Below are 22,573 nucleotides of genomic sequence, written 5' to 3'. Positions count from 1 at the left end.
TACTTACCTAGTTTTAACTCAGCACACTTCAGAAAAAGCAAGGTACCCTGCCTGCTCCTCTTAGAGTTTAGCAAATGTTTACCAAGTGCTTAGCATGTGTCAAACACAACGTTGCTTCATTTCATGGTAGAAATAAGGGCTCATAAATAACAGTCTTGGACTTGAACTGCCCATGATGAGTCCCTGAGGACATTTCCCAACCTAGGAAAATGTTTCGTGAGAAGATAAGTAAGCGCATTTGCTATGCCATACCTGGTAAATGAAGCAGACCTGTGCAGAGCAACACAGTCAGGAAGTTGCCTCAAGAAGCCTCCAGTGGAGCCCGTTACCTCAGGCGGGCCTGCAGTGGGGCCTGTTAGCTCAGGTGGTCCTGCAGTGGGGCCTGTTAGCTCAGGCGGGCCTGCAGTGGGGCCTGTTAGCTCAGGTGGGCCTGCAGTGGGGCCTGTTAGCTCAGGTGGGCCTGCAGTGGGGCCTGTTAGCTCAGGTGGGCCTGCAGTGGGGCCTGTTAGCTCAGGTGGGCCTGCAGTGGGGCCTGTTAGCTCAGGTAGGCCCTAGATGATTAAGCATTCCTCTGGTAGTTCCTAATTCCCAAACCACCAGGTTTCTGTCTGGCTTGATGGTCCACACCTTTAATTCCAGCCCTAAGAAAGCAGAGGCAGGTGGATTTCTGAGAGTTGAAAGCCAGTCAGCATGGTCTACACAGAGAGACCAGCCAGAGGTACCTCGTGAGAAACCTTGTCTCAACAAACAGAATTTTAAATATGTCTAGTTCAATATAGTTTTAATGATACAATTCAGAATTTTATTTACAATAATATGTCCGCTCCGTTCTAACTCAGATGTTGTTTTGGTGGGTCTCTTACATTCTTTTCTCTTAACTACTTGTGCTTGCGATGCTGGGTGTCTTTATTTTCTCACTGGCTAGGCTCATTGTGGCCTCTCTGCAGGAGGCATGCAGGTCTTTGTGCTCACTGACAAGCAATGGGGGACCTGGGTTGTTCCTTCAAGGGAAGAAATGACAGAGCTGTTATCCACCCAGAAGGCTGGGAGTGGGCAAGCCTACTACTCTGGTGACCTTTGCTCTCTCCATGTAGCCAGAGATAGTTCTGGCACCAGATCCTCCCCTAGACCAATCAGTCAATAAAGTCAAAAATTATATCAGTCAAAATATAGATAAAGACCCATCTTTATGAACCTTACAAAGAGTTTCGATGTAGACATGTCCCTACCTGTACTTAACTCACATTGTTTCTCAAGGTGATTTCTGTTGGCTTCCTTGTGCACGCAGACTTGAGCTAATCATCACCAGAATAATTTTTACCCAACTGTTCTGTGCTTAAATATGACTAAAACAATCTACTCAGGGGTCAGACTCCTGAAGTTTGAGCCAACATGGGCTATTGCATGGTGTGTGTTGAGAGGAACTGTCTTCTTGCCTCCCATGGCACCTCTTTCTGCAGCCTATTAAGGCTACAGAGGTTCCCCACCACCACCCCTGTTAGAGCACTCTTAACCTGACTGGTGATCATGAAGCCCTTGCCCAGAAACTCTCTAGCATGGGAGGTATTCAGTATTTACTGTTCTGAAGTGGGGTTTTTTTTGATGGGGTGAGGTAAACAGAGTCAGGGGGTGAATGTCCTATAAAACTGATTAGAGCATTGTGATTACAGAGACTTGAAATCCAGAGACAAAATTATCTTGGGCCTCTGCACCTGTACTTACATCCTTTAGACTCAAGGAAAACTTTGTGAATGTATTAGCATAGCAGATAACTTGCTTTTGCCAACTAAAAGATGAGATGTGACCAGATATCAACCCAAAGCAAGGATTTTCCCACTTTGCTATAACACACCGATCTGATGTTCCCAACTATGTATTTGGAAAAGGCTTCATTTATGACTGTTTTTGTTGGCTTTGTTGGTTTTGTTGGTTTTGTTTTTGTTGTTGTTGTTCCATCACTGTCGAAAGTTCATGTAAGGCCATAAGGATCCCTATCATCATGTTCCTTTAATTCCAACCCTCCGGAGGCAGAGGCAGGAGAATCTCTGTGAATTCAAGGTCGGCCTGGTCTACACAGGAAGCTCCCAGCCAGGTGAGCCCATCTCAGTTATTCTTTTGTTTTTGTTTCTTTGAGACAGGGTGTCTCTAAACAGCCCTGATTGTCCTAGAACTCACTATATGGACCAGGCTGCCCTCAAACTCACAAAGACCTGCCTAGCTTTTTCTCCCTAGTGCTGGGATCAAAGGTGTGCCCCACTATGCACGGCTAGCTGACTCTGTTTAAAAGACAAAACAAAACAAACAACAACAACAAAAACCATTGTGTGTGTTTCTTATGTTTTTTTTTTAATTTTTTTTTTAATTCTAGGGTTTTTTGTTTTTATTTTATTTCTGCTTCCTAAAGAGAAAGGTTTGGAGTCAGATGAGTGAGCGGTTAGTGCACTGGCTGGTTTTGTGCATCACCTTGACGCAAGCTGGAAGAGAAAGGAGCTCCCTTGGGGAAATGCCTCCATGAGATCCAGCTGCAAGGCATCTTCTCAATTAGTGATCAAGGAAGGAGGGCCCAGCCCATTGTGGGTGTGGGTGGAGCCATCCCTGGGCTGGTAGTTCTGGGTTTGTTTGTTTGTTTGTTTGTTTGTTTTGAGACAGGGTTTCCTCTGTGTAGCCCTGGCTGTCCTGGAACTCACTCTGTAGACCAGGCTGGCCTCGAACTCAGAAATCTGCCTGCCTCTGCCTCCCAAGTGCTGGGATCAAAGGTGTGTGCCACCACGGCCTGGCCGTAGTTCTGGGTTCTATAAGAAAGCAAGCAGAGCAAGCCAGGGGAAGCAAGCCAGTAAGGAACATCCCTCCATGGCCTCTGCATCAGCTCCTGCTTCCTAACCTGCTTGAGTTCCAGTCCTGACTTCCTTTGGTGATGAACAGCAATGTGGAAGTATAAGCTGAATAAACCCTTTCCTCCCCAACTTACTTCTTGGTCATGATGTTTATGCAGGAATAGAAACCCTGACTAAGACAGGCAGGAAGGATTTTTGGGAAGAGTAACACTGATCAGAATATATTGTATGAAATATATATATAGATATACGATTAAAAATGCTTTTGTATTTTTTTTAAGTTCATGCAACCATTTCTGTGTCGAGACTCATCATTCTGAACCCACCACCCATCACCCAGGCTCCACTTACTCACATGCGACTCAAAACAAACCCTCTGAATCAACAGACTCAGGGATTTCATTGATGTTTGGAGATTTCAAACAAGTTCTACTTGAATTCAGTAATTCTAGGTCTTCTTACGACCCACACACTATTCAGTCCATCGGTGAACAAGGCAAAATATTTGTCTTATAGGAGAGAGAAATAGCTTGGCATTGAAGAGTGAGTGTCTGCTGGTTTTTGACAGGGACCCAAGCTCAATTCCCAGCACCCATACAAAACTACAGGAAATTCTAGCTCTAAGTGATCCGATAACCTCTTCTGCAATCTGTGGGCCCTCCACTCATTCGGCATATACACAGACACAGAAATAATAATTTAATAAGGGCTTGGTGGCACATGACTTAAATTCCAGTGCATGGGAAGTAGAAAGGGGTGGATCTCGGTGAGTTCAAGTCTAGCCAGCTCTATATACAGAGGTTTAGGACAGCCAGGGATACACAGCAAAGATCTTGCCTCAGATTTTTTTTTAAATCTATATTTTATCTAATGGGATCAGGAGCACACAGCAGTGGCTACCAGCACATGGCAATGACATGGAGGTAGGAAGGGCGTGGTCGGGGAAAGAATGGGGCCAGCAGGAGTCAGGGGATAAAAGAGGGTAATGGGGGTGAGTATGCTTTAATGCATTGTATACACCCACTTAAATATGTATAAACAAATAGCTAAGATTCTTTTTTTTTTTTTAAAAGATTTATTTATTTATTATATGTAAGTACACTGTAGCTGTCACCATCAGACACCAGAAGAGGGCGTCAGATCTCATTACAGATGGTTGTGAGCCACCATGTGGTTGCTGTGTTTTGAACTCAGGACCTTCGGAAGAGCAGTCGGTGCTCTTAACCACTGAGCCATCTCTCCAGCCCCCAATAGCTAAGATTCTTAAACACCCCAGGACCTGCAAATGCAAGGATCAGCTAATTTTCATTGCTCAATATGACCTGAGTGGTTTACATACATTATTGTATAATTCTCTATAATACTTCAAGAGGGCCTTTGCAGTCATAGTACACAGATGAAATCCAATTTATAAAAATCAGCTTATAAAAAGTCAGTACACATGGGCTGGAGAGATGGCTCGGCGTTTAAGAGCACTGACTGCTCTTCCAGAGAGCCTGAGTTCAATTCCCAGCAACCACATGATGGCTCACAGCCTTCTGTGATGGGATTAGAAGCCCTCTTCTGGCGTGTCTGAAGATGGCAATAGTGAAAGTGTACTCACTTATATAAAATAACTAAATATTAAAAAAAAAAAAAGTCAGCACACAGTAGGTTGAATTTGGAGAGGAAACTCCAAACCTGACTGCCCTCCTCAAGGTTGGAACAGGAAGCACCCTAGCCTGTCTATGACCTGTTCCCAGCTGACATTTCTGGCCCAAGATGACTCTCCAACTCTGCTCTGCCCTGTCTGTGCCCCTCAAAGGCCTAAGAGCACTGACCTGCCAGACCAGGCTTACCCAAAGGAGGCTGGCAAGGATCAGCTCATACAGGCTGTGGCCCTGAAGACAGCGGAGAAGAGTATGGGTGCCAAAGAACAAGAGATGGCTGCCATTTGGATGCTATGATTGACGAAGAGTGGCCTGTATCCCTCCTGGGTGCCTACGTGGCCCGTCAGCATCCATTGAGAACTCCTGGTAAATTAAAAACCAAGTATGTGCTCCAATAAAGACAAGAAACAGTCAGGCGGTGGTGGCGCAGCACCTGGGAGACAGAGGCAGGAGAATTTCTGAGTTCAAGGCCAGCCTGGTCTACAGAGAGAGTTCCAGGACAGCCAGAGCTATACAGAGAAACCCTGTCTCGAAAGAGTAAAAAAAGAAAAAAAAATTAGAAGAAACAGAAGTCCGGCTCTATGACATTTGTAAGAGACACAGTTCAGAAAAAAATTGGACAGAAGGGTGAGGACACAAAAGCAGGTTCCACATTATGCTGACACTATATTGTAAGACATGCCAGAAGAAACCAGTCCATATTGGCTAAGGGAGCTAACAAGACTGTTTTAATAAGCAGCTCTTTGCAAGTAAGAATATACCATTCACTCTTATGGGGACTGCAAGATGTTCAATAAAACTAAGAAAAAACTTCCAGCCGCCATTTGCACCAGGGAGCCAGGCAGCTCCACAGCCTTTTTTGCACAGACCCTACCAGAAGAGAGTTGGTCTCCCAGGAGTACAGACACAGGCTTACAGATGCACAGGAGGGACAAGCTCCAGCCAGAGACAGCAAGACCAACTAAGACCAGAGATAACCAGATGGTGAAAGGCAAGCGCAAGAAACCTACCAACAGAAACCAAGGCTACTTGGCAACATCAGAACCCAGTTCTCCCACCACAGCACGTCCCAGATACCCCAACACACCAGAAAAGCGAGAGTTGGATTTAAAATCACATCTCATAATGCTAATAGAGGACTTCAAGAGGGACATAACATCCTTAAAGAAACACAGGAGAACATGGATCAACAGGTAAAAGCCCTTAAAGAGGAAACACAAAAATCCCTTAAATCCAGGAGAACATGGGTCAACAGGTAAAAGCCCTTAAAGAGGAAACACAAAAAACCCTTAAATAATTACAGGAAAACACAAACAAAAAAGTGAAGGAACTGAACAAAACCATACAGGATCTAAAAATGGAAGTAGAAACAATGAAGAAATCACAAAGGGAGACAACTCTGGAGACAGAAAACCTTGGAAAGAAATCAGGAGTCATAGATGCATCAACAACAGAATACAAGAGATAGAAGAGAGAATCTCAGGTGCTGAAGATATCATAGAAAATATTGACTCAACAGTCAAAGAAAATGCAAAATGCAAAAAGCTTGTAACCCAAAACATCCAGGAAATCCAGGACACAATGAGAAGACCAAACCTAAGGATTATAGGTATAGAAGAGGGTGAAGATTTACAACTTAAAGAGCCAGTAAATATCTTCAACAAAATTATAGGAAAAAACTTCCCTAACCTAAAGAAAGAGACACCCATGAACATACAAGAGGCCTACAGAACTACAAACAGACTGGACCAGAACAGAAAGTCCTCCTGGCACATAATAATCAAAACACCAAATGCACTAAACAAAGAAAGAATATTAAAAGCAGTAAGGGGAAAAGGTCAAGTAACTTATAAAGGTAGGTCTGTCAAAATTATACCATACTTCTCACCAGAGACTATGAAAGCTAGAAGATCCTGAGCAGATGTCATACAGACCCTAAGAGAACACAAATGCCAGCCCTGACTACTATACCCAGCAAAACTCTCAATCACCATAGATGGAGAAACCAAGATATTCCATGATAAAACCAAATTTACACAATATCTTTCCACAAATCCAACCTTTCAAAGGATAATAGATGGAACATGCCAACACAAGGAAGAAAACTACACTCTAGAAAAAGCAAGAAAGTAATCTTTTTCCAACAAACCCAAAAGAAAGTAACCACACAAACATAAAAATAACATAAAAAATAACAGGAAGCAATAATCACTATTCCTTAATATCTCTTAACATCAATGGACTGAATTCCTCAATAAAAAAAATAGACTAACAGAAATATTTTTCATGTAAATCTTCGATTTTATCAGAAAATGTTTGTAATTCCTTTCAATTAATTTAGTAATGTTTTTCATGTCTACCATTTTATCTGTATTATTTTCCGTGATAATCCTCAATTTTAACATTTTTTATATATTTCTTCAATTTTATCAAAAATACTTTCCATGTAAATCTTCAATTTTATCAGAAAATGTTTATAATTCCACTTTCAATCAACTTAGAAATATTTTTATGCCTGCCATTTTTTCTGTATAATTTTCCAAGAAATAGTCAAATTTAAAGTGTTTTTCTATATATTTCTTCAATTTTATCAAAAATATTTTCCTTGTAGATCTTCAGTTTTATCAGAAAATGTTTATAATTCCACTTAAAATCAACTTAGAAATATTTTTATGCCTACCATTTTATCTGTGTAATTATCCATGATAATCTTCAATTTTAACATGTTATTCTATATTTTTCTACAACTTTATCAGAAATATTTTCCAAGTAAATCTTCAATTCTATTCTAAAATGTTTCTACTTCCATTTTCAATTAATTTAGCAATGTTTTTATGTCTTCCATTTTACTCTTTAATTTTCCATGAAAATTGTCAGTCTTAATGTGTTTTCTATATATGTCTTCAATTTTGTCAAGAATATTTTCCATGTAAATCTTCAATTTTATCATAAAATGTTTTTACTTCTTTTTTTTAAAGAAGAATTAAAGGAAAAAAAGAGGTCAAATGCCTTATTTTAGAGCAAAAAATCTGAACCCAGAGAGATTCTGTGCACTTGTACAATGTCACCCAACCAGTAATGAATGGAGATGTCTCCTGAGCCCGGGGTTTTGTAGCCCTGGCTCCCTTCACTGTAACATGATGTTGTTTCTTTTACCAATAAGTTCTAGTTTTGCTGTCAGCTTTTATTTTATTTATTTATTTATTTATTTATTTATCTATGTTGTTGTTGTTGTTTTTCCAAGACAGGATTTCTTTGTATAGCCCTGACTGTCCTGATACTCACTCTGTAGACCAGGCTGGCCTCGAACTCAGAAATCTGCCTGCCTCTGCCACCCAAGTGCTGGGATTAAAGGCATACGCCACTACCGCCCAGCTCACTGTCAGCTTTTATTTCTGACTTTTCTAAGTTATATTTTTCCCTTCCAGACAGTAATTAAATAAAATAGAGTTTGAAAAAAAAAACAACCCATAAATGGAGATTTTGACATGTCTTTTTCAGCTGTTCAGCAAATAATTAAGGGAGCTGGGTGGTGGTGGTGCATGCCTGTAATCCCAGCACTTGGGAGGCAGAGGCAGGCAGATTTCTGAGTTCGAGGCCAGCCTGGTCTACAGAGTGAGTTCCAGGACAGCCAGGGCTACACAGAGAAACCCTGTCTCAAAAAAACCAAAAAAATCCCCCAAAATCAAAAAAATAATAATAATTAAGGACATTGAAAACGCATATACACCTTTGCCACTTACAGGCCAGTAGGAGAGCTGGCCCAGGAGCAGGAGAGTGGCAGTATTAGCCGTGTCCCACACCAGCTGCCACATCTGAGACAGCAGGTCCCTGTACCTCGACTGGGCCACACAGTAGAGCTGGCCCTGAGGGCACAGGTGTGAATGAGCCAGCTGGGGCAAGCTAGAGCTTGGCGGCATGTGCACAGGAGAGCAGGCGGGCTGTCCAGCTCAGGTGCCTCTCAGGCCCAGATCACGGGCTTTGAATCAGCCCACCCCAACATCTACCCCATCAATGAAGTACACGGAGGGGCCGGTCCTACAGATCCCAACCTACAGTATCTCCATGACACAGGGCAACAGGATATCTGAGAGGAGTCCCAGGGAGCTGCCAGTATTGACAGGGTAGAAGAAGCCAGAGGCCTCATACCAGACTGACAAGTCATTGCAATGATTATTTGCAACCAAAGAAGAGTGGACAGAAGGACACACTGAGACTTCAACTTCCACAACAAGATTTTTTTTTCTTTGTTGTGGGGAAGATTGCAAGGATAGGGGGTGGTTACGAAGGGTGGGGGAGATGAGTGAGACTGGGGAACAGATGGGAAATTCACAAAGAACCAATACAAAAAAAAAAAAACCATATAATCCAATTAGTATTGCATGGATATCAAACAACACATATTCTGTCAAAATCCAAAAAAATGGTCATACAAGTTGATTGTGTACTAAGAAATGACATATTTCTCATATCTTTTCATATTTCTCATATCATCCTTAGAAAATAAGAAAAATTAGCCCCCTATTCTCAGCCTCTCTCCTCTATGGGAAAATTGAAGCATACAACAGATGTTTTTCTAGTACTTATGTCCAAGCATTCATCTATCCGTAAAAGACAAAATGTACACAACTCTGTACTAATAAAGCGTTCATTCTACCAGAGAAGCCAACAACAGTACAAATAAAATCTAATAATGTTGCTCACTTAGAGAAAAGTCAAACGGAATGATGATGAGGGAGCCCTACACGCAGGGCTTGATGTGGATAAAACCACCACGGAAGAGAAGATACCTACTTGTGTGGTTAATTCAGAGGGGGACTACGATCACATTCCTGGTTATGGTCCATCAGCACCAGAACAGCGAAAGTCAACTTACCAACACTTGCCCCACGAAGGTCTGTGCAGAAAGCAGCATTTCGATACGCTCACGAAATATTCCATGAAAGTAAAGTTTTCTCAAAGGATTAGCCTCGATTCTACGTGATGAGAATAGTTCCTGTGAGGGGGCAAAAAAGAATGGGCCTAGTGAGCTATAGCTCAAGAAAAACTAGTCTGCTTCAGGTTGAGGGAGGAGCTTCAGGTTGAGGGAGGAGCTTCAGGTTGAGGGAGGTGCTACAGGTTGAGGGAGGAGCTTCAGGTAGAGGGAGGAGCTTCAGGTAGAGGGAGGTGGCTTGTCATGGTATTAATCTGAAATCCTACCTTGCTCAACCCAGGAAGTGAATACTATAAAGGTTAAACATTTCCTGAAGCAGGCAACTAAAGAAATTTCTAAATGCTACAGCTACAAGTTCTATTCAAACACATTTAACACACACACACACACACACACACACACAGAGAGAGAGAGAGAGAAAGAGAAAGCTTATGTCCATAACATACTTTAACCCACAGTCTCAGAATTCTTTCCCCAATAGTTTTATGATATTGTTTAAAGTCTTGTCATTATAGTTTTATTTATTTTTACTTTATATAAATGTGCATTTGGCCTGAATGTCATGTCTGTGCAGCATGTGTATGTTCGGTGCTCAGGGAAGTCAAGAGAGGGTATCCCTTGGAACTGGAAATGCAGATGACTATGAGTTGTCAAGTGGGAACTGGGAATTGAACCCAGGTCCTCTGGAAGGGCAGCCAGTGCTCTTAACTACTGAGCCATGCCTCCTTTAAAGTCTTTAAAGTAGAAGCAGTTACAGAGTAAACTGGTTTATCAGTAAACTCTGTGAACTTCAATACTAGATATTTTCAAATACAGAAATATAAAGACCATATTGCTAATAACATTAACCTTTTGCTCTTATTTCAGACTATGTTACTGTATGCTACTTTAACATTAAAGACATTTAAGCAAAATCCACATATTAATTATGAAACACAAGCAAAAAGTATTCTATTACAAAAACTTATTGCGATCTATTCCAGAAAGAAACAAAGTCTAAGACGTAAAAAATTAAAACAAACTATAGAGGGCTTACTAACATTCTTCCATGGAGTCAATTGTGGTAGCATATACCTTTAATCCCAGCAATCAGGAGGTAAAGGCAAACGAGTTGAGAGGCCAGCCTGGTCTACACAGTAAAGAGGCCAGCCTGGTCTACATATTGAGTTGCAGGCCATCCAGGGCTACATAGTGAGACCCTGTCTCAAAACAAACGAACAAACAACAAAAACATAAAACAGTTACGTGGAATTGAAGAGAGATGTTTCAACCTCTTAAGATGCCATCCTCATAAAGCATCATCTGTTCCTGCTTTCACTCAGCAGCAGCCCACAGCAACCTCTGCAAAGCTAGGGATGCTATAAAAATTACCTATTATGTGTTTGTGGCTGATGTGGGGAACACGTAAGAGCAGTGTCTACAAATGGACACATATGAACTGTGCAGAAAGGATATTCAAAGGATATCTTGTACTTTATGGCTCCCTTACAGTGGTTACAAAAACCCTCGCCCCCGAAGCAGGAGGCTGATCTCAGGCTCACATTGGAGATTCTCTCTCTTTGTAACTCTGGCTGGCCTGGAATGCACTATGTAGACCATTATGTTCTTCTCTAGGACCACACACACACACACACACACTTACATGTAAATTATATATATAATTTATTTACAGTAGATTGTTTATTTATACTCTACATATACATTCATTCTCTCTCTCTCTCTCTCTCTCTCTCTCTCTCTCTCTGGATAGATAGTCTTCTCAATCCATGTAGCCTAGGTTGACCTGAAACTCACATCAATCCTCCTGCCTCAAGTGCTGGGATTAATCCATAAAGTACCACATTTGACCTTAACTGTCTTTTAAAGATTTGAAACAGGGTTGTAGTCAGTGTACATGGAATTTTCTCTTTCTTTTTCCAGAACAGAGACTCTGCTACATTCATCCTCATACACGGACAACAAGCATTGCCAATCTTCACACACAGGTGTCCCAGACAAGGAAACTGACCAAGATTCCTCCTGGCCCCTTGACGTATTTCCAATTTCTTGAGATTTTCAAGGTTATTCTGAAAATGAACAAGATGATGAGTCCCCCGAGGAAAGTCGCCAAGGAGGAGAGAATAAACGCTGCTTGGATTTCGATCGTACATGACGTTTCCGTCAATTCTTTCTGATTTAAATTGTCTAGCAATCTTTGAGACATCTTGAGACGACACTGTTGGGCTAGTCTATGATGTCACGGTCACCTGGCAACAGTCCCAGGAGGCACGTTTCCTAGTATTACATCACCTGGGATCTGATGGGAAAGCCAATGAGAAACTCAAGGAACAAGAGTCCTCTAACCACTCTGCGAAACTCACTGACTGCAGTCAACTGACAGAGAATGCTAAAGACCCCCAAGGGTAGTCAGTAGGTGAGATGTCTGGAGGCCCTCATGGCTTCCTCTGAGACCCTGAGGGATTGAGTCTACTCTCTGGGCAGAGATTAGCAGCCGGCTGGCTACCTATTGGCTTATTTAGTCAAATATCTTCAAATTTTCTTTTTTTTTTTTGGTTTGGTTTTTGGAGACAGGGTTTCTCTGTGTAGCCCTGGCTGTCCTGGAACTCACTCTGTAGACCAGGCTGGCCTTGAACTCAGAAATCTGCCTGCTTCTACCTCCGAAGTGCTGGGATTAAAGGCGTGCACCACCACCCGGCTCAAATTATCTTTTTTGTGATATGCGTGCAGTCATCTCAGAGATATTATCACACTCTTGAAAGTTTCAGAAAAAAAATCCTCAAAGATTCGGATTTTGTTTATTATTTTAAAAAGTTGTCGGTAAACAGAGTAAATCCACCTAAATACTTAAGGTGCGACATGAAGACTGGTTAGTAATACCTAAATATAGTTGTAAAATTGTGCCGAAACAATGAAGGAGTAGGGTCTAGGTGTTCTGCGCACACATACATTGTCATATGCACATGCTTACACACATGGTGCCTATGAAATGGTAGGTCTGTGGTTGATGATAACAGACAATTTAAATACGTATAGTTAAGAGCACCAAAATATATACATTTCAAAGTCATTTATGTTTGTAAATTATATATATTTAGGGAGCTATACTTTTATTTATCTTTTAAGTAAAAATGTCTCATGGTACAGTATAGGTGTTATATAAGTGTAATGTGATTGGTCCCTTGATGCCACCAAGGCCCCTCATCGATTCCTTGTCAAATTCTCCTCTTTCTTGTTTTTATCTCTGCCCTGTCAGTAAAATCTCTGGTTCAACACACACTGGTCAGAAAGAGATGACTCCCCTCTAACTCTCTACTTAAACCACCCGGTTTAACTCTCTACTTCAAAACTGTAAGAAAAGTCCTACTTAGGCCAGGCAGTGGTGGTGGCACACACATTTAGTCCCAGCACTTGGGAGGCAGAGGCAGGCAGATATCTGAGTTCGAGGCCAAGCCTGGTCTACAGAGAGAGTTCCAGGACAACCAGGCCTGTATAGATAAACCCTGTCTCAAAAAAAAAAAAAACAAACAAACAAAAAAAAAAACGGAAAAAAGAAAAGTCATACTTTATCATTTGTTTGAGTAACAGGTGAAATTTTAATCTCCAGTGGCGACCCTGTTTTAGCCTCACCGCTTTGTTTCCTGAAGACAGAGGTTATTTCCTAGACTGCTATCAGGGTTCTAAGCCTAGCCCCTAAGATTTTCTCTCATTTCTACTACAACCCTCTAGTGGGCTCTGACAGCATCAACACTCTACATAGAGTGAGGAGCTCTGAGCACCGGTCCAGGCCCTTCTGTCAGTCACCGTGCAAGGTCTAAAGAGTCTCCTTAATTTTATAATTCTGTGACAAACACAATGATTGGTCGATAGACTTATCGCTGGCATTCCATGTTTTAAAGAGCATATTTAAAACTAAATGTAAGAAAAGATGTTATGCTAGGTGTGGTGGTATTGTGTTGTCCAGAATTCTAGATACTGAGGTTAGAGGATCTTGAGTTTGATGCCCGCCTGAGATACCTAGTGAGAGCGGTTTCTAAAATGGAAGCACGGGGCAGAGGAGAGATAAAAGGAGAGGAGAGGAGAGGAGGGGAGAGGAAGGGAGGGAAGGGGAGGGGAGGGGAGGGGAAGGGAGGGGAGGGGGAGAAGGGAGGGGAGGGGAGGGGAAGGGAGGGGAGGGGAGGGGAGAAGAGGAGTAGTTGGGGAGGAGGATGGTTTTGCGCACTGTGTGTTCAGATGCTGATTACGGCACCTGGAGATCCCTTTGCAGTCTATACATTTGCACTTCAACTATCTCTGGTCTCAATGATATGCAAAAGTTGTTTTCCATCACTTCTGATTGGTTAATAAAGAGCTGATCGGCCAATGGCTGGCAGGAGAGGGAGAGGCGGGACTTCCGATCCCAGTGAGGCGGTTCCCAGGTGGAAAGAAGAAAGGAGCGAGGTCTACAGGAGAAAGTCGCCGAGGAGTCGCCATTGAGACGCGGATGAAGACGACAGGACGAGGCCAAGATGGCAGGTAACGCCACAGTGGCTGGGAAGTAGGCCAGGCCAGCATAGTTAGGTTAGAATAGATCAGAACCTGCCCGCATATAGTGCAAGAACCTTATTTAAAAATGTAAAGGTCTCTGTATCATTTGGGGACAGGAGCGGGCGTAGAAAAGCCCTGTACTTTTATAAAAGAGAAAAGAGAGTGGAGAAAATAAAAAGAGAGCTGGTAAGAGGGCCGGATGCCAAGGCCGAACACTAGACCCATACTGTGGGACGATATCAAGGGCGGTTGCGCCCCTCCCCCCACCCCAGCGCACGCACCTACGTACGCACATGCATGCAAATGTACAAGAAATAATTGTGATAAGAAAGGAATTAAAAAGAAGGCCCGTGAAATAAAATGACTCAGCAGTTAAAAGACCTGCCAGAAACCCAAGGACCTGGGTCTAGTACTCAGGGGTCAGTTCCTAAACATTCTCTGACCTCCAGTTTTGCGACATGGCCGACACACACTCTTGAACTCACGCACAATTAGTTTATTTAAAATGTAATTTATTTAAAAAAGAAAATGTTATGGTTCAAGATTGGGAATAATACAACATGAAGGCCAAGTTCCAGCCAGCAAAAGTTTCGTTTTTCAAAAAGGTGGTAGCTAATATATATCTGGGAGATGGCTGGGATCTAAACCCTGTCAGTGGGGGACAAGACAGAGCAACTTTTTTATTTTTAATTATTTAATCTCCCTTTACAATCTAGCTGGAACCCCCTCCGGTCCGGAACCCCCTCCGGTTCGGACCCCCCTCCGGTCCGGAACCCCCTCCGGTCCGCACCCCAACTGACTGCTTACCGTCCCATGCCGCCACCGCCGCCCCCCACGCCTCCACGCCTCCAAGAGGATGTCCCCACCCACAACCCACTAAACCTTCCCACTTCTTGGGGCCTTAAATCTCTGAGGGTTAGGTGCTTCTCTCACTGAGGCCAGATCTCAGCTGTATTTGGGTCGGGGTTCATGAGCTGGTGTATGCTGCCTGGTTGGTGACCTAGAGCTCTTGGGGTCCAGGCTAGTTGAGATTGCTGGTCTTCCTATTAATAGGTCGCCATCAACTTCTTCCCGATTTCCCCTAATTCAACCACAGGGGTCCCCAGCTGAAGACAGAGCAACTTTTTTTTTTGGTTTTTTTGGATTTGGTTTTTTCGAGACAGGGTTTCTCTGTGTAGCCCTGGCTGTTCTGGAACTCACTCAGTAGACCAGACTGGCCTTGAACTCAGAAATCCGCCTGCCTCTGCCTCCCAGAGTGCTGGGATTACAGGCGTGAGCCACCACCGCCCGGCTACAGAGCAACTTTTTAAAGCAAACAAACAAAACAAAAACCCCACAGACAGGAGGCTTAAGGCCAAAGGTAGGGGCAGTCAACATATGCATGTTGTATATTTCCAACTCTTTCACACCTGGCATCTTAAGTCAGTTGCTACCTGTCAAATACCTCAGATAGCTTCCCTGATAACTTGGCCTGGATAGAGGCCAGCCTCTTTGGCAGTTCCTAGATTTCAGCCCTGACTGGGTGCTAAGAAACAATCATAAGATGAGATGTAGTGGTCTAAGTTCATATGGGACACCAGGGGACAGAAGCCATTTCTGGGAATTTAGCTGTTTGTTAGAATTCAGCCTAGTATGAGATGGAGACTCTATAAGATGGGGTCTCTGAGGCTAAAGTGGCCACTGATAGAAAAGATGCCCTTTTCAAAGCGGAGACAGAAAAGAGGGAAGGAGAGGAAGAAGTTGTGAAGAATCATTTACAGAGCTGGAGGAACAGCTCAGGGGACCTGTTTGGTTCCCAGCACCCACATCAGGTGGCTCCCACAACTCCAGCTTCAAGACATTCAATACCTCTGGTCTCCTATTCATGTGCTTATCACACACACACACACACACACACACACACACACACTCACTTGATTCTATGATCAGTTATGTGCCCACATCTGAACATATACACGTGGTTTATACTTGTCTCTCTGTTTTTCTCTCTCCCTCTCCTCCGCCCTCTGTGTGTGTGTGTGTGTGTGTATGTGCCTCTCCTTGATGGCAAATTGTAAAATAAGGTCAGACATTTGTCCACATCATTTATTCAGACTGCTTTTGCTTACATTGTCATAATTTTTTTTCACTTCCTTGACTTTAACCATTTAATATTTTCAATAGTATGCCGTTTGAGCATCATTTTCCATTTTCTTTCAGATAAATAAGCCATTTTTTCTCCTTGATATTCTGTCATCAGTACATACTGTTAACATGGGGCTGGTGAGGAGGCTCAGTGGGTTTGAGGTACTTGCCACCAAGCCTAACGACCTGCTGCTCCCTAGACCCACAGGAGAGCTCTCACTTTCCAAGGGTGTCCCCTGGCTTCCAAGTGCGCACTTCCACACACTAAATAAGTGGAAATTTTAAATTATGAATGTGCAAGTGGGAGCAGGGATGCCACTGCATTGGTTCAGTGCCTGCCTGGTGTGCACAAAGCCCTGGGTTTGAACCGCAGTGCCGCATGCATCCAGCCTGGAACGGTGGCATGTGCTTGTAACTAACACTTGGAAGTGGCAAGTTCCAGGTCATCTTTGGCTCCGCAGCAAGGTTGAGGTAGCCCTTATTGCAAAACAATAAGCAATCCTGGCATGGGACACACCTTCCATCCCAACCCTTGGGAGGCAGGTGCAGGCATATCTCTGGATTCCAAGCCAGCTTGGTCTACAGAATGGGTTCTAGGCCAACCAGAGCTACACAGTAAGACAGGGAGGGAGGGGCTATTGCCGAGGTTACTGATTACCCTCCAGAACTTGATGGCCAGACACTTTTGCTGAAGATACCACCTGTGTGTGTCATAGAACATGGAGCTAGCAAGCTGGTGCTAACTTAGAAACATTGTTTCTACCTGCTGGCTTGCCTAGTGCTACAATGTATCATGTTAGCTAAGAGAGAGAAAAGTAACCATCAATCACACACAGCTGTGAACCCTGCGCTACAGTAATGACTAACCTGGCAAGACGTGCCCACTAGCACCATAGTGGCATGAACATCATGGGGAAAGCATACTCTACAAGATGAACCCCATACCTGGTACCGTTGCACGCCAGGAACCTGTGACTAGACAGATCATCAACCATCGGAGAGAACTTCCTACTTTTACTCTGCTAAATAGACTTAGTATTAAACCAACTCCTAAGGAGGTACCATTGTAGAGGCGGTGAGTTCAAAGCCAGTGTACCCTCCATAGGAACCACAGTGAGACCCTGTCTCAAACAAAATGTACCCCTTGCTCATTATAAAGTTGGGCAGCTGCTCAGTCCTGGGCAAATTGAGATCACCTACACGTCACCTTTGTGTGTTCCTGCCACATGGCCTCTTTTTTTAAAAAAAAATTTATTATGTGTAAGTACACTGTAGCTATCTTCAGACACACCAGAAGAGGGTGTCAGATCACGTCACACCACCATGTGGTTGTTGGGATTTGAACTCAGGACTTTCGGAAGAGCAGTCTGTGCTCTTAACCACTGATCCATCGCTCCAGCTCACCACATGGACTCTTACGAAGTGCTTCATTCTGCAGCCCTCTGTGGTGTGCTGTCTCTGCTTCCTCTGCCTAGTGCATGGGTCTAGGACCTGCTATCCTTTGGGGCTCCCCTTCCTCAGGTCTGAGTACCTCCTCCTAACCAACCCATGGAAGCCAAATCCCACAAGCTGGTGTGATGGTCTCTCACCGCATTCTGACCCTTCTCTGTTGTTTTCATTTGTTTTGCTTGGTAAAAGATGGAGAGTGGTGTTTTCATAGCCCTGGCTTGCTTTAACCTTCTGAACCCCCTGCCTCCGCCTCAGGGCCTTTTTCTGTCCCACTCCGTGGGACTCTTAAATATGTTAGTTAGAGGCTTGTTTTCTGTTCTCTAAGTTTGTGTGCTCCACAAACATAGTGTATCCTGCTTGTTTTACTCAGCACTAAGCACCCATATCTAACTAAACACTAAGCACCCTGTATTTAACATCGCATAAGTTAATCATTATTTGGTGACTGAATGTGTGCATTACAGATCCTTAAACTATGTGTTATGGGAATGAAGTATGAATCTACATAGACTCAAGTTGTTTACACTTCTGTATTCCATATTTCACTTTGCTCTCTACAATCTGATAGGTGGGTAATGCCCTACATTCATGCATGCGTGCCATAGTCTCATGTGTGTGTGTGTGTGTGTGTGTGTGTGTGTGCACACACGAGTGCATGTACACCTGTTGCAATCAAGTGCTATTTAAAGTGTAATTATCCATGCTGCTAGTTTCAAATTTGATAACATTTCATGAAGTTATTTAGTTACTTTGTCACAAAGGCAAACCAATATTTGGAGATTGGGAGGTATTACATTCTGTGTTTACTAAGAAAGTTCTCTGCTTATGCCTGAAAAGCAGTAGATACTTTTAAAAATCTGCTGTAAGACAGACTCCTTGTCAAATGCCTGTGGGTCACATGTGCAGGGGTGCTCCCCTTTAAGACCTAAGCCCGGGGGTGGTGGCGCACGCCTTTAATCCCAGCACTTGGGAGGCAGAGGCAGGTGGATTTCTGAGTTCAAGGCCAGCCTGGTCTACAGAGTGAGTTCCAGGATAGCCAGGGCTACATAGAAAAACCCTGTCTTGAAAAAACAAAACAAACAAACAAAAGACTTAAAAAGTAAACAAACCTTTAAAATTACACAAGCAACTGCTTCATCTTAGAACTAGAAAAATATTTTAAGGGGCTTAAAGAAGTACAGAAAGAAGGGGGTTATTGAAATGCAGGCAGTACAAACGGGCTGAAGACGGGGGTGGGGTGGATCAAGAGGAGTTGGGGAGGGTTATCCAAAACTGAATATACACAAAAACTTCAGGTGGAAACATTATTCTGTAAGTGTTCCTTTTAAAATACAGAGGGAAAAATTGACGGAAGTACCTTGTGTGGATGAATACTGCTGCTTCCAGGGGTCACAGGTTGTTAAAAATCCCAAAGCCAGGTTTGAGATATCTCTTTATTCATCGTTGGTCAGGGAGGCTTTGCTATTCCTCTTGGTTGCCAACCAGAAATAGATGGTAAGACCATATTGCTGAAGATATTACACACTTCAATTATAGCACATTGAGAAATCTGACTGGAACTGGCCCTCCATGTGGGCTAGCGTTCATAGTGTCAGAAGGTTCTGTGTAGATTAGTGGAGGAAAAGCGAGGTAAAGAGTCGTATTCAAATGTGACACCCCCCTCCCCAAGAGCTACACTACCAACCTGCCCAATAAGATGTGACGGATGCTGGGCAGTGGTGGCGCACGCTTTTAATCCCAGCACTTGGGAGGCAGAGGCAGGTGGATTTCTGAGTTCAAGGCCAGCCTGGTCCCGGAGTGAAGATTTGACTGGATGTAATAGTGGCTTGGCTGTTCTGGGGTTAACCCAGCGCTTGCTGCTTAGATCAGAGGTCTGCTCCACAAAAGGAATTCATGCCTGGAACTGTAAACCTAGTCAAACACCCGTGGGCTCCAAGGGTGAGAGGCCCCAGTGTGTTAGACGCCTGAGAACAGCCATGCAGTGTCCTTGAATGAGTGTCAACTTCACCACACCCCTCCCCCACACCCTCTTTACTGACTAGACCTTACAGAAGGGACAAAGAAACCACCCTGGGGTGTAGTCCCTGCCAAAATGCTTCTGCAGGACCTTGCTACATTTCCTGAGAAGTCCTCCATTGCTTGACATAAGGGAGTTATGGTGGTTTCTACCAAGGGTCTCTCAGGTTCTTGGTTCTTTTGGACAGATGTTAGGTGGAGTCTGCTAGCATTATTCAAAGCTATTTTCTTGAAGAAACCTTGGTTTCTCTTTGATCAGAAGGGACGGGGGACATGCTGCTAAATGAACGTGTCATCAGTCTGCCATTCCAAGTGTTAGTTTAGAACAGTAGATTGATACTGCCCTTAGCCTTTTGCCAGAGAGACTTTCTTTTTGCAGTGATTAGTGCAGAACCTCATAGAGCAGTGCTAAGGATGAGTGGCTGGTGAGTACCTAGCCCTCGTGAGACATGCGTCTGCCCCTCCCAGCGCCTACCCAGCGCCACTGCCTTCCGTTCATGGAATGACCATTGATCTCATAAACTTACAGTAGCTGTGATTACGTGCACAAGATGGGGCCTTGTCAACATTCCATCATGGATGGGGAGAGGGCTCCAGGAGTATTGATAATCAATGGTTGCTGTGATAAGGGAAGTAATTTTTTTCAGTGATGTAACCACTAGTTAGTTGTCTGAACTGTGAACACAGTGTTCTTTGTTGATCAGGGTTCCTCTGTCTAGACCCTATTGGCATTTTGAGTTGAGTAATACCATTGGGAACAGTTTTGTGAGTTGAAGGATAATTATCAGCCTTCATGATCTTTACCGACTTGATGGTAAACAACTCTATGGTTCCCCCTCTGAACTCTTGGCTATGAGTTTGTTATATATAGCCTCTATTAAGTTGAAGTGTGCTCTCACCAGGTGTGCGCTCTCTCTCTCTCTCTCTCTCTCTCTCTCTCTCTCTCATCAGGAAGGCATGTTGGATTTTGGCAAAGATTTTTCTGCAATCACATGAGATGGTCATGTGGTTTCAGTCTTTAAATCCATCCATTTATTGACTTCATATAGTGAACCATCCTAGCATCTCTTGGATAAAGCCAACTTGGTCATGGTAGATAATTTTTTTAAAGATTTATTTTATTTATGTGAGTACACTAGCTGTCTTGAGACACACCAGAAGAGGGCATCAGATCCCATTACAGATGGTTGTGAGTCACCATGTGGTTGCTGGGAATTGAACTCAGTACCTCTGGAGGAGCAGTCAGTGGTCTTAACCACTGAGCCATCTCCCCAGCCCCTAGATAATCTTTTTTAAAGAATATCTGTAAGGGACTGGGTAGTCTACCATGAGATGATAGCTATCAGGAATGACCATGACATCACAACAATATGGCTGCCGAAAGGGCCCCCCCCCCCAAACAATGGCAATCCTAATAGACATATTAACATGGAAGAGGGGACTCTCGGGGGCCCTACCTCTAGACAACTGCCGACAACTAGCAACTCAGGAGAGAAGGAAAATTAGTCTTCCCCAGGGTTTTATGGAATACCAAGTGGTCAACCCTGAAAGCACAAACAACATTAAGTGCATTCAATATATGATATTTATATATTTTATGCACATTTGTTTTATGCACAAATGTTTACATATTTGTGTATTTATTATATACAAATAATGATAATATAATGTCGTGAATTTGAGAGGGTAAGGTGGGGCATGGGAGGGGTTGGAGGGAGGAAAGAAAGAATGTAACTGGGGACTGGAGAGATGACTTAGTGGTTAAGAGGACTGACTACTTTTCCAGAGGTCCTGAGTTCAAATCCCAGCAACCACATGGTGGCTCACAACTATCTGTAATGAGGTCTGATGCCCTTTTCTGGTGTGTCTGAAGATAGCTACAGTGTACTTACATATAATAAATAAATCTTTTTTTTTTTTAAAGGCCATGTTCGTGTGTTCGTGTCTTTTACCGCAGGGCTTCTGTGTGCTAGGCTGCATTCCCAGCCCATGCTACCTACTTTTAGAGAAAGTTTACTTTTGAAGGAATAGGGTGTGTGGTGGTTTGAATGAGAGATAATCCCCCAGTCTTGGGGATCTGAACACTTGAGTCCCAGTTGGTGCAATGTTTTGGGAGGCTTAGGAGGTGAACCGTTGCTGGTGGAGGCATGTCTGTCACTGGGGCAAGCTTACAAGTCAACAATGAGGCTGCTTCCTTGAAGTTCTCCCTGTCTGCTTGGTGATTCTCAGCCTTGTGTGATAGTCACCATTTCGATGCTTGCTGCCATATCTCCCCACCATCATGGACTCTTAGTTCTTTGAACCCCTCAACCAAAATAAACTCCCCCTCTGCCTTAAGATATTTTTGGTTGTGGCGGCACTTTTCCCTAACAACTGAAAAGAATCAGTGATCTAATCCCTTAAATGTGTTTGTTTTTTTAAATCAGCAAATGTATCGATGAGATGGCTCAGTGGGCTGAGGCACTTGCTTGCCAAGCCGGATTTGGATTCCTAGAACTCATAGTGGAAGGGAAAAAAGCCATTCTCAAACTTCTGCCTTTTTTTTCCCCCCGCTAAGCACCAAACCTGGCTGACGTCTGTTCTCTGGTAGCCTGCTCTCCCCTGGGGCTTTATTCTCCTCCTTGAACTAGCTCTTTGTGCTCCTAGAGCACACAGTACGTCTAGCCTCCTCTGCCCAGACGTTTCCCTAACGTCTTTCCACCCACAACTACCTCGGGCTCTCTGGAATCAGACTCTATATAGTCTCCAAAAGCTGTTTGGAAATGGGCTTTTAGCCGCCAAACCACTAAGAGTTACAGATGCTCGCAATGATGCTCACAACTTGTTTGAAAGTTTCCTACGTTCCAGTGCGATCGTTTGCTCAGCGCGGTGTAAAGGGGAGTCTCTCAAATCCTCAGATGCGCAGTGATTTCCACTCTTAGCCACGAAAATGAGCAGGTTCTTTAATAATGTAAATCCTAGAGGGAAGCGAATGACGGACCTAGCTAGCGGCTTCCTTCAAACCTGGGCGATCTGCGTTGTGCCCTGCTTTCTTTGGCCTTAAA

At 43.5% G+C, this 22,573-nt stretch overlaps 1 protein-coding gene across 1 annotated transcript in view; it reads right to left on the bottom strand.

Moving 5' to 3' along the window:
- Positions 1-11,619, bottom strand: part of Kcnu1 (potassium calcium-activated channel subfamily U member 1) — an 82,363-nt gene extending 70,744 nt beyond the window's left edge. The window contains 2 exon segments of the mRNA XM_052162483.1: positions 9,360-9,479; positions 11,425-11,619. Coding sequence (XP_052018443.1) covers positions 9,360-9,479; positions 11,425-11,619 — 315 coding nt within the window.
- Between the last annotated feature and the right edge of the window lie 10,954 nt (positions 11,620-22,573).

The sequence above is a fragment of the Apodemus sylvaticus genome, chromosome 18 (genome assembly GCF_947179515.1).
Source record: "Apodemus sylvaticus chromosome 18, mApoSyl1.1, whole genome shotgun sequence".
Lineage (NCBI taxonomy): Eukaryota > Metazoa > Chordata > Mammalia > Rodentia > Muridae > Apodemus > Apodemus sylvaticus.
This window is presented reverse-complemented; position numbering and strand designations above follow the sequence as displayed.